The following is a 12,736-nucleotide window of genomic DNA, read 5'->3' as shown; positions in this document are numbered from 1 at the left end:
TAATTTTAAGATTTAATTTCCTTATTTGAAAAGATTTTCAGATAAAAGAGAAAAATCTTATAAACAGAAACATGTTAATGGACCCAATGATGGTTTTTGTTTTTGTTTTTTTTAGACAGAGTCTTGCTCTGTCGCCCAGGCTGGAGCGCAGTGGCACAATCTCAGCTTACCACAGCCTCTGCCCCCTGGGTTCAAGTGATTCCCCTGCCTCAGCCTCCCGAGTAGCTGGGATTACAGGCACGCACCATCACACCTGGCTAATTTTTGTATTTTTAGTAGAGATGGTGTTTCACCATATTGACCAGGCTGGCCTCGAACTCCTGACCTCAGGTGATCTGCCCACCTCAGCCTCCCAAAGTGCTGAGATTACAGACATGAGCCACCGCGTCCGGCCCCACTGATAGTTTTGATGAACTTTCTGTAACACTCTTTTTTTCCAGCATTACAGAGGTATAACTGACAAATAAAAATTGAATATATTTAAGTTACACAACATATTTTGAAATATGTATATCCTATGAAATGATTAGCAAAATTAATCTAATTATCTTATCTATCACCTCACATAGTTACCTTGTAAAATTCAGAATCAGAATTTCAACACGATTATACAAACTTAATGGTAGCAAACCAAAAATTTGTATTTTCTATTCTATTTGTAAATGTTACACTTTTTGGATTCATTACAAGACCAGATGGCATTCAGCTGAGGTCTCAGCAACACTAGAATAAAATTGGTAAATTTCTAATTTTTTGGCTATTTCAAATAGCTTGAGCTTGGTTTTGTCCTGACACACAAAATTTTCTATTGAGAAACCAAAGCTAGGGCCCTCTCAAATGTGTGAAAGTCAATAAGGTATAAACAAAACAAATCTTCAAATACACACTGTGGCAGAAAGAGAGCACCCATCTGTGCCAATATAATCCAACTTCTGATCAATAGTTAACATTTTAAAAATCATAAAATAAATAGCCATAGCTTACTGCAAGCACATTGACACAAATACACACTGAAACAGCCAAAACAATCTTGAAAAAGAAAAACAAAGTTAGTAGTCTCACACCGCCTGATTTCAAAACATACTACAAAGCCATGGAAATCAAGAGTATGGCACTGGCATAAAAACAGAAACAATGACCAATGGAATCAAGAGCCCAGAAATAAACTCTGCATATACAGTCAAATGATTTTGCAAACTTTGCATACACAGTCAAATGATTTTCAACAAGGGTGCCAAGACCACTCATTAGGGAAAAGACAATCTTTTCAACAAATAGTACTGGGAAAACTGGACATCCACATGCAAAAGAAATACAACTTATAAAACAACCAAATGAAAATATAGAACTGAAAATGCAGTGATAGAAATCTTTTTAAAAAAACACCTCAGTATATGGGCTCAATAGTAGTGTGGACATACAGAAGATGTTGAAACAGTGAACTTGAAAATACATCAACAGAATTCACCTAATGTGAATAACAGAAAACAGGCTGACAAAAATTGAACAGAGCCTTAGGGACCTGTGGGAAAATACAAAAGACCCAAGATTCATATCAAAATCCCAGGAGGAGAGAGTGGGGCTGAAAGAGTACTTGAAGAAATAATAGCTATAAAGTTCCTTAATTTGGTTAAAGACAAAAACTCACAGATCTAAGAAGCTGAGCAAGCCCCAAACGGAATAAACCCCCAAGAAGCTACACTAAGACCCATTATGATTAAACTTTCAAAAATTAAAGATACAGGGAAAAAAATCTTGAAAGCAGCCAGAGAAAAAAGGACCCATTAACTACAGGCAAACACCAGTTGGAATGATATATTTCTCATCCGAAATCATGGAGACTAGAAGGAAGTACCAAAATGTTTTTCATGTGCTGAAAGAAAAAGATTATCATCCATGAATTCTATGTCCAGCAAAACTATACTTAAGAATGAAAGAAAAAAAAAGTTTTCAGATGAAGAAAAAAATTAAGAGAATTTGTTGCTAGCAGACTGACCCTTTAAAAATCAGCTAACAAAAGTTATTAGAACAGAAAAGAAACTGCATTTGTTTCTCAGGGTTGCCAGAACAAAATTATCACAAACTATTATAGATGGCTTAAAACAGCAGGACTGTATTGTCTCATAGTCTGGAGGTTAGAAGTCCAAAATCAAGATGTTGGCAGGAATAAAACCTGGAGGGAGCCTTCCTTGATGCTTCCTGGCTTCTTCCAAGCCTTCCTTGATGCTTCTTACTTTGCCAGTTTAGACAATGACAATTAAAACAGCTGTTTTTACACAATGTGAAGAGACAATAAATAAATAAATAAATAAATAGAGAAGGCATAATGGTTAGAACCTAGAGCGTAACAGCCAAGTATCCCTAGCATGTGCAGATTAAGTGAATCCGTGAGGATTAGACTAGCAAAACCATCCTGTAACAAGTAAGACTAGCCACCTACAGAACAGTATTATAGGCCAGTAAGTCTCCCAAATTAAGTAAGAAGAACCAGGCCCTCAATATGTGACTAAGGTATCTCTAAACACAAAAGAAAACAGTAGGCTAATTAATGGTAATATACTGAGTCAGCCAGGAATCTAGAGAAAGTGAGGGCAAAAATCAAGAAGTGGACTATAATGAGCTCATCCAGCATTGCTCAGAAGCTAGCGATGGACACCAAGAGCTGGCTCATGAGAGAGCTCTGCTCTGTGTGAAAGCAGGGACGGTTTTCAGGTTTTCTACATCTTTCAGGATATTACACTACTCCTGCTCTTGTTCTAAATTTACCAAGAAATCTTCTAATAACCAATCCACCTTCACTTGAACATCCACTGTTATGGTATTAGTAAAGTATCTTTTTATTGTAAATTAACCACCTGGATTTCTGGTCAATCCCTTGTAAGTTTCATGAGTTTTAAGTCTCAGTCAGTCCCAAAAGCCTTTAATTAACTCTGAGTGTACTGGCAAAGACAAATTTTTAGATCTGTGAAGTTAAGTGCCATATTCTAAATCAGGAAGGCGCACTACAAGCCCAGCCAGCTGGTCTCTCCCTGTCAAAGGTAACTCTGTCTTGTTTTCTCACTTCCACAGGTCATAAATCAGCCTTGCAAATAGCTCTCCAAAATTCTATTCAACTTACAAAATTCAAAATAGACCTACTTGTATCTGTCAGGGCCATTCTCTTTTCCCTCCCACTCACTGCTGTCTAAAATCATTTCCAAAATGCATATTCCACATATAGCATCTATCATGAACACAGATTCCTACCAAATACAATAAGAGCAAAAAAGAGCAAAGCAGAATATATTTCTTTAGCCAACACTGGAAATGTGCAAGTTCATGATTTCCTTTCCTCTGGTCAGCCCTGAGTCCTAAGGCCTTAAGTATATGAAACACCATTCAGGATCCTCCTAAGTTCTGCTTTTATAGAGTTCCATAACTGTTCTGTTTTTAAAATATCTAAAAATGAAAGGTGGTCACAATATTCTTGACAACTATAATTACAAGCAACAAAAAAAAATTCCTACAAATTATTCCATTTACATTTGGTTAGTGCTTAATTTCCAAGATGTTACAGTGATCCATATTCTGAAACATGATAAAAGAAAAACCTAAAAAGAGCACAGACAGCCTACTTGTGCTTTGCATGTGAAATTATGTACCGTCCTACCAATTACATTTTGAAGTTTGAGAGTGTTTCACAATGAATTTCACACCTGTAGCAAATGAGACTTAAGTCATTATCAAAAAGCATTTCTTAGGATTTATTTGCTTAAGAAAGTGGAACTGTCTTTTCTCTAAAATAGACTAAAAATACATATTAAATGTATAGAATTTGATTTTGAATAGGATTTTTTTTTTAAGGGACAGTGTCTCACTCTGTTGACCAGGCTGGAGTGCAGTGGTGCCATCAAAGCTCACTATAACTTTGAACTCTAGGGCTCAATCAATCCTCCTGCCTCAGCCTTCCAAATAGCTAGGACTACAAGAATGAATCAACACATCAGGTACCAAATTACATCAGGTAATTTTTAAATTTTTTGTGAAGACAGGGTCTTATGATGTTGCCCAGGTCTTGAACTCCTGGCCTCATGTCATCCTTCTGCCTTGGCCTGGGTGCTGGGATTACAGACATGAGCCATGGCACCTGACCCTCAAATAGGATTTACCTACTTAGCACTGGGCAGACCAGCACAATAGTGGAAATGTCACTTCCTGTTTGCATTAGGGTGACAGTTTTTCATACTTGGGCAATAACCATAAATACAAAGCCTGAATCCTCATGTCTTCTATTACTTGAACCATTTTTGCTTTCTTACCAGTAAATCCATATTGCTCAATTGTCAGTCATGGACAGCCCAAGACAGCACTGCTTTGGAATAGAGAAACGTGATATGGATGCTGCTTAAAAGAAGTTTAAATCTTTACTTACCTCCACTGCCACTACAATCAAAATGAGGTCTGCTTTTGACTCTGGAAAGATTGCATTCACTTGTGGTGACATTCCAATCAGAGCACAGTTAGTGACCACAGATATAACACTCATCGTTTCAAAAGCCAACTAAAAGAAAAAAGAATGGAAATTAAAAATTGCAATGACTGCTTCCATATTTCCTCATCCTTTTTCATATTATCTAAAAATCAAGGAAAATGTCTTACCCTAGTTCTAAACATTCCAAGTACATTTTAAACTTTTTTCTCTGTCATGGTATGATTTTTTTAGCTGAAAAAAGCCATACTGTTAGGCAGTATTTTAGACACTTTTGGCATGAATATCCCAAAGCAGTATGTTCTATCTTCCTAATTGGAGGCAGCCCTGGACCTGAATTGGGAATACTGTTAAAGTTACTCTACTCACATCTAAGGGGAATCTAAAGTAGGGCTGCCAGGGAAAAATGTTTCACATTAAAAAACAGGTAAGATTTCAAACAGAACTTATGTTGTGAAACCATCCTTCTACTTTGACATCACACACCACATCTGACTCAGCTATAACCAGCTTTATAATCAAGGCACCAGTGATAAATGATGATCCTTTCCTAGCATCATTTAGCAAACCAAATGTAGAACTTTAGAAAAATATAGATGTTAGGCCCCACTGAGACATACTAGACAAACTGGTCCAGCATCCCCTAAAGGAGACTTTGGTGCATACTGCAAAGGATGGATGGAGAAATGTTGTGACCATTGCTCTTTTTTTCTTTAATATAAAGCATATGGTGATCACTACTTAATAATTTACCCACTAATTCCAAGAAACACAAGTACTATTAGAAACATTAATTTTAGGCCAGGCGCGGTGGCTCAAGCCTGTAATCCCAGCACTTTGGAGACCGAGTCACGGGCGGATCACGAAATCGGTCAGGAGGATCGAGACCACCCTGCTAACACGGTGAAACCTAATCTCCCGGTCTCTACTAAAAAATACCAAAAACCTAGGCGGGCAGATGCGGCGCCTGTAGTCCCAGCTCCTCGGGAGGCTGATCAGGAGAATGGCGTGAAACCTGGGATCGTAGCTTCAGTGAGCCTGGAGATCGGCACTGCACTCCAGCCCGGGCGCCAGAGTGAGACTCCGTTCAAAAAAAAAAAAAAAAAAAAGAACATTAATTTTAAAAGAAGAAAACAAGATGAGCTGTAATCCAAACTTGCAATATGCAATACATCTTGTCTTGTCCCATGGAGAACTTCTGCCATCTTACAATTTAGAAATCTTTTGTGTAGTCTGATTTTTGTTTTCCATTTGCCTACTGGTGGCAAGTCGGGTTGTTTCCAGTTTGGGGTTACTGTAAATAAAGTTGCTATGAACATTCCTGTGCAGTCTTTGTACGAACATATCCATTCATTTCTCCTGGTCATCTGTTAATATTTCTCCTTTCAGTTCAAGTTTTTTTTCCCCCACATATTTTGAAACTCTGTTCTTTGGTACATATACATTTAAGATTACTATGTCTTCCTGGTAATTTGACACTTTTATCATAGAATGGTCCTCTCTGGCAATTTTTGCTCAGATGTCTACTTTATCTGACACTAATATAGTCATTCCTTCTTTCTTTTAATATTTCCATATATATCTTTTTCTATTCTTTTACTTTCAACCTACCTAAATCATATTTGACTTGAGATTCTTAAAGACAGCATATACTTCAGTCATGTGTTTTAATCCACTCTCCCAATCTCTGTTTTTAATTGTTGTCTGACCATTTACAAGTAATGTAGTTATTGATATGTTAGGATGTACGGCTGGTCATTTCCTTGTTTTCTGTTTGTTCCCTGTTTTTCATTTCTCTGCTTTCTTTTTCCTGTCTTACTGTGGTTTACTTGAACATTGTTTAGAATTCCATTTTGGTTTATCTATAATGTTCCTCAGTATATCTTTTGTGTAATGTTTTCAGTGGTTGCTCTAGGTACTACATATCCATAACTTACCGCATTCTACTTGTGTCATCATTTATCAGTTTCAGTGAAGCACAGAAACCTTACCTCCCTCTACCATCCTTTATTTATAATATACTTGTCTTGACACAGGGGAAAGAATCAGACAGTGTATCTTGTCTACATAGGCTGGGTGCAGTGGCTCACACCTGTAATCCTAGCACTTTGGAAGGCCAAGGTGGTAGAATCATTTGAGGCCAGAAGTTTAAGACCAACCTGGTCAATACAGTGGGAGCCCATGTCTACAAAAAATAAATAAAACATTTTTTTCTATATATATTTAGAATCATTGGACAGTATTATAAGTTTTGCTTCAACCATCAAACATAACATAGAAAACTCAATAAGAGAAGAAAAGTCTGTTTCGTTTACTAATATTTTTGGTTACCATGTTTTTTCTTCCTCAGGTTCCCAGATTTCTTCCTTTATAATTCCTTAGTTAAGAGAATTTCCTATAGCCATTCTCTTAGGCTAGGTCTACTGGCAACAAATTCTCTTAGTTCGCTCTCATCTAAAAGTGTCTTGCTTTTTCCTTCATTTCTGAAAAATATTATCTCTGGAGAGAGAGAGATATATATGTGTGTGTGTGTGTGTGTGTGTGTGTGTGTGTGTATTATATATATATATAAAATAATATAAAATACACACATACTTTTTTTTTTTGAGATGGAGTTTTGTTCTTGTCGCCCAGGCTGGAGTACAATGGTGTGATCCCGGCTCACTGCAACCTATGGCTCACTGCAACTTCCGCCTCCCAGGTTCAAGCAATTCTCCTGCCTTGGCCTCTCAAGTAGCTGGGATTACATGCACCTGCAACCACACCCAGCTAATTTTTGTATTTTTAGTAGAGATGGGGTTTCGCCATGTTGGTCAGGCTGGTCTCAAACTTCTGACCTCAGGTGATCCACCTGCCTCAGTCTCCCAAAAAGCTGAGATTACAGGCGTGAGCCACCACACCCAGCCAGGATTCTATATTGACAACACTTAAAGGACCTGAAAAATAAATTTTCCACTTTCTTCCGGCCTCCATGGCTTCCAATAAGAAATTGGCTGTCATTCTAATTGTTTTTCCCCTATAGGTGAGATGTTATTTCTCTTTTGATGCTCTTGAAATGCTGCCTTTAGCTTTCAAGTGTTTATGATGTGTGTTGGCAAGGATTTCTTTGGTTTTTCTTGTTTGTGGTTCACAATGCTTCTTAAATCTGCAGTTTTGGGTCTCTTGCCACATTTGAAAAGTTCTTAGCCATTGTTTACTCAAGTACTTTTTGGGCCCCTCCCTCCTTCCTCTCTCCTTCTGTAACTTTGGTGACATGAATGTGAGCTCTTTTTTATATCCACAGAGGTCCCTGAGGTTATGTTTGTTCTTACAGAATATTTTCTCTCTGTTGTTCAGACTGGATAATTTCCCTCTTTTTTTTTTTTTTTTTTTGAGATGGAGTCTCTCACTGTTGCTCAGGCTGGAGTGCAGTGGCGCGATCCAGCTCACTTCAACCTCTGCCTCCCAGGTTAAGCGATTCTCCTGCCTCAGCCTCCCAGGTAGCTGGGATTGTAAGTGTCCGCCACCACGCCCAGCTAATTTTTTTTTAAGACGGAATCTCTCACTGTTGCTCGGGCTGGAGTGCAGTGGCGCGATCCAGCTCACTTCAACTTCTGCCTCCCAGGTTTAGGCGATTCTCCTGCCTCAGCCTCCCAAGTAGCTGGGATTATAAGTGTCGGCCACCACGCCCAGCTAATATTTTTTTTGAGACAGAGTCTCTCACTATTGCTCGGGCTGGAGTGCAGTGGCGCAATCCAGCTCACTTCAACCTCTGCCTCCCAGGTTTAAGCAATTCTCCTGCCTCAGCCTCCCAAGTAGCTGAGATTGTAAGTGCCCACCATCAGGCCCAGCTAATTTTTTGTATTTTTAGTAGAGATGGGGTTTCACCATGTTGGCCAGGCTGGTCTTGAACTCCTGACCTCGTGATCTGCCTGCTTTGGCCTCCCAAAGTGCTGGGATTACAGGCGTGAGCCACAGCACCCAGCTGATAATTTATTTTATTCTATTTTCCAGTTTCTGATTATTTCCTCTCTCCCTTCCATTCTGCTGTTGCACTCATTCAGTGTGCTTTTTATTTCAGTTATAGTATTTGTCACTTCTAAAATATCAATGTGATTCTCTTTTATATCTTCCATCTCTTTGCTGAGACATCCACATCTAAAAGGGGTCTGTTTTTTCATTTGTTTCAGATATGGTCATAATTATTCACTGAAACTTTTATATAAGGCTGTTTTAAAATCTCTGTCCAATATTTCTAACCTGTGTCATCTTGGTAGTGGCATCTGCTGACTGTCTTTTCTCATTAAGCTTGATTTCTTCCTGGTTCTTTCTATCATGAGTGATTTTCTTTTCTTTTTTTTTTTTTTTTTTTTTTTTTGAGATGGAGTGTCACTCTGTCACCCAAGCTGGAGTGCAATGGTGCAGTCTCAGCTCACTGCAACCTCTTCCTCTTGGGTTCAAGTGATTCTTCTGCCTCAGCCTCCTGAGTAGCTGGGATTACAGGCACCCAGCAGCATGCCTGGCTAATTTTGTATTTTAGTAGAGATGGGGTTTCACCATGTTGGCCAGGCTGGTCTCAAACTCCTAACCTCAGGTGATCCGCCTGCCTCAACCTCCCAAAGTGCTGGGATTACAGGTGTGAGCCACCACACCCAGTCTGATCAGTGATTTTTTAAATGGAAACCTGGACATGTTAAGAGAGATAAGATTCTAAATCTTATTTAAACCTTCTGTTTTAGTTGATTTCTCTGACACCATTCCAGAAAGGGAAGAGGGGATAACGCCTTATTACTATCAGGTAGAGGTAGAAGTCCAGGTTCCCCATGTAGAAACTACTGGCACCCAGGGGGGATTCCTCATTATTGCTGGACAAGGATGGGTGCTCTAGCTTCCCACTAGTCCTCTACTGATTCTTCCTTCAGGGAGAGAAGGACAGGTGCCTCATATATGTTCCCATGTGGCCTCCACTGTGCAGGGTTGTGGTGAAACTCCTTATATTCCACTAGGCTTCCTCTGAGACCACCCCAGGACTAGAAAACTAGACTAGCAGAAACTAAAAAAGGAGTCTATTACTGCCAGATAGGAGCAGAAGTCTAGGCTCCCCATGTGGCTTCCACTGACACTGTAGCAGGGAGGGTCTCATTAATACTGGCTGAGATGAAGTCTCAGCTGGCTACTTTCCTAGAAGATTGTCAGAGTTTCACATCTAAAAGGCGTCTGAGAAATTATATTTATCTCCCCTAATCCCCAATTTTAAAAACAAGAAAAGTGAAGCTAGACACAGTTAATGGTTATCTAAGGCCACACAGCTAGTTTGTAGCAAAACAAACAAACTCAGTTTTCCTAAATCTCTCTGTAGGGCTTACTTTTTAAATTTTTTCTCCCTGTCAGAACACCTCATATTTTTATTTTTTAAAGGAATAATTATTTTCTCAAACAATTACCTGCCACACACCAATATTGGCTGAAGGTTCTGAGAATGGACGTTTGAAGACCCTGCACATTTTTAAGGCATCTGAATTGACTTCAGTGAAGTTATTTAACACAGCAAAGGCAGCTGCTAATGGGTAAACACAGGAGAAAAGGCTCACATAACCAAACTGCAGGAATAACTCCAAGTAATCATCAAAGGTGCCCTGAAAATATAAACAAGCATGCATAATTTTAATATCATATAATAGGAATATCTTTTTGCAATACTCTTCAAAGCCGTGGCCTCTAACTATTCAAAAAAACCTCAAAGAGTTTCCCCACCACACACCAGTGTTTCTCCAACTTCTGACACCCTCAGGCTTCATGATCATCCCACACACATGCAATAATAATTTCAGTTTAAGAAAAGTATTCATCACAGTATTTTATAGCAATCATAAGCATTAATGTTCTTAAATTAATAAACATTATTATTATTGCATCTCTGAACCAGTCTTTCACTAAGATATGCATATTAGGTTCAGTGTTAGTGTAAGTCAGAGTCTACTTCCAGTCAGCTTTTCTTATTTTATATTTTACTAAATAGAAAATCTCAAACACAACAATAGGGTATTGGGAATGGCAAAAGGTGCTTCTTCCAGATGTTCTGGATATCTGAATCAAGTATGAACCCACAGATTCTGAGTCTCACTGGCTGTTTTCGAGGTTCACCAGAAAGTACCACTATACACATAAATCTCAGAACTGGCAGGTTAAATGCTCAGCTTGGGATTCAAAGGTGAGCAGTTTCTAAATAACTTGGTTGGTTGCCTTTGGCTCTAGATAGTATGTTCTTGTGTTGTGTTGCAGCATCTAGTTATGGTTCTTAAATATACCCAGTGACATTGCATCAATCTCTTTCTCTGAAGGATGAAGAAATCAAGAGTTGGGAAAGAGTAAAAATCTTAGCAATCAAGCCATTTTTACCACATTCGGTCTTAAGAAATCCTGATACCCTGTGCTCAGCATTCAAAATTGCACTGTTTCAGGCTGTAAAGATCAAGCCTATGCAGAGATGTGCAGGCAGTTTTTCTCAGGTGTGCTATTGGGAAGCCTCTGGAAATCATGCAAAGGCCTTCTTGGAGTTATTAGTGTATAGCACCCAGGGAGTCCTTTCCAAACACAGCAGTGTGCTCCACACTCTGTTTCCCCACACTCTGTGTTTCCATCTCTCCGGGTGATTCTGAGTGATGATAGGTACACGTTAACATTGTATCAGTACCTTTTACACTTCTGAGTGCTTTCGAGCCAATAAATTTAGCAAACCAGGGACATAATCCAACAGCAAGAAGGAAAAAAATGAAAATTTAACAAAGAAAACACATACACACACTAAGAATATATTAACCAAGACACAATCTACCCTATTCTCTCTTTTTGTTGGACCATGCTATCAACATTCAGCTGGGAAGTTTTAAACTGATAAAATGTTATTTACTAAAAACACAGAACAAACATAACACACAATGGTGAGAAGATAAAAAAAAAAATCAGAAATAAGATAAAGATTCCTGTAATAATTACTTCTATTCAAATTATATTGAACATACTAGTAAGCCTAGTAGATAATAAAAAGGGTAAAGACTGAACAAAGAAAGAAAATGGTCATTATTTATAGCTCAAATTACTGACTATGTAGAAAATCCAAGAAAATCTATAGAAAATATTTTGGAAATAACAGGAGAGTTCAGCAAAATTGTGGGTAAAAGATATAAAAATTAACAGCATTCCCATATGCCAGCAACAAACAATTAAAATTGTATTTTAAAGAGATACTATTTATAAAAAGGAAAAGGAAAGTCTCAAAAGTATTGACCCACAGATAACTTATTCATTATAAAATGAAGGAAAAAAAAAAACACCTGTGCAGTCTGCCTTTTACCAAGCCAACCAAATGATCAAACAAGGTGACCCCACAAAATGGGCAACCAGACGTCAATGCCTCCTGATGGGGTGCAATGGTGGTATATACTTCCAAAATCATTTAACTCAAATCTTATGAGAAGTAAGACCAAACAATAGATTTACAAAAGCCAAAAGCCAATTCCTTGAAAAACGCGAAGGAGGTTGCTCTAGAGCTGTAATTTTCAAGCTTTTTTGGTCTTAAGAGCCCTAAACTCTTAAAAAATATTGAGGACATTAAAGACATTCTGTTTGGCCAGGCACGGTGGCTCACGCCTGTAATCCCAGCACTTTGGGAGGCCGAGGCAGGTGGATAACGAGGTCAGGAGATTGAGACCATCCTGGCTAACACGGTGAAATCCTGTCTCTACTAAAAACTACAACAAATTAGCTGGGGGTGGCGGGCACCTGTAGTCCCAGGTACTCGGGAGCATACTGGGTACACTGTACCCAGGTACAGTGAGCCGAGATCGCGCCACTGCACTTCAGCCTGGGCGAGAGAGTGAGACTCTGTCTCAAAAAAAAAAAAAAAAAAAAAAAAAAAGACATTTTGTTTATGTGAGTTTATCTACTTGATGCTTTGATGCTTACTATATTATTAATTAAAACTGAGAAATTAGGCCAGGCATGGTGGCTCATCCCAACACTTTGGGAGGCCAAGGTGGGAGAACTGCTTAAATCCAGGAGTTCAAGACCAGCCTGGGCAACACAGTGAGAGCCCATCTCTACAAAAAATACAGAAATAAGCCAGGCATGATGGTGCATGCCTATAGTCCCAGATACTCAGGAGGCTGAGGTAGAAGGATTGCTTGAGCCTGGGAGGTTGAGGTTGCAGTAAGCCACTATTGCCACCACTGCCCTCCAACCTGGGTGACAAAGTGAGACCCTGTTTCACAAGAAAAAAAAAAAAAAAAA

General features: G+C 38.8%; 1 protein-coding gene across 2 annotated transcripts in view; it reads right to left on the bottom strand.

Moving 5' to 3' along the window:
- Positions 1-12,736, bottom strand: part of ANO10 (anoctamin 10) — a 262,387-nt gene that overhangs the window by 190,207 nt on the left and 59,444 nt on the right. For both annotated transcript variants that reach the window (XM_017876324.1, XM_017876325.1), the window contains exons 10-11: positions 9,892-10,083; positions 4,412-4,540 (exon numbers count right to left, since the gene is read on the bottom strand). In XM_017876324.1, coding sequence (XP_017731813.1) covers positions 4,412-4,540; positions 9,892-10,083 — 321 coding nt within the window. The remainder of the gene's footprint in view (positions 1-4,411; positions 4,541-9,891; positions 10,084-12,736) is intronic.

Source organism: Rhinopithecus bieti, unplaced genomic scaffold, assembly GCF_001698545.2.
Source record: "Rhinopithecus bieti isolate Rb0 unplaced genomic scaffold, ASM169854v2 scaffold_9581, whole genome shotgun sequence".
Lineage (NCBI taxonomy): Eukaryota > Metazoa > Chordata > Mammalia > Primates > Cercopithecidae > Rhinopithecus > Rhinopithecus bieti.
Note: the sequence above shows the minus strand (reverse complement) of the source record. Positions and strands in the feature narration are given on the sequence as shown.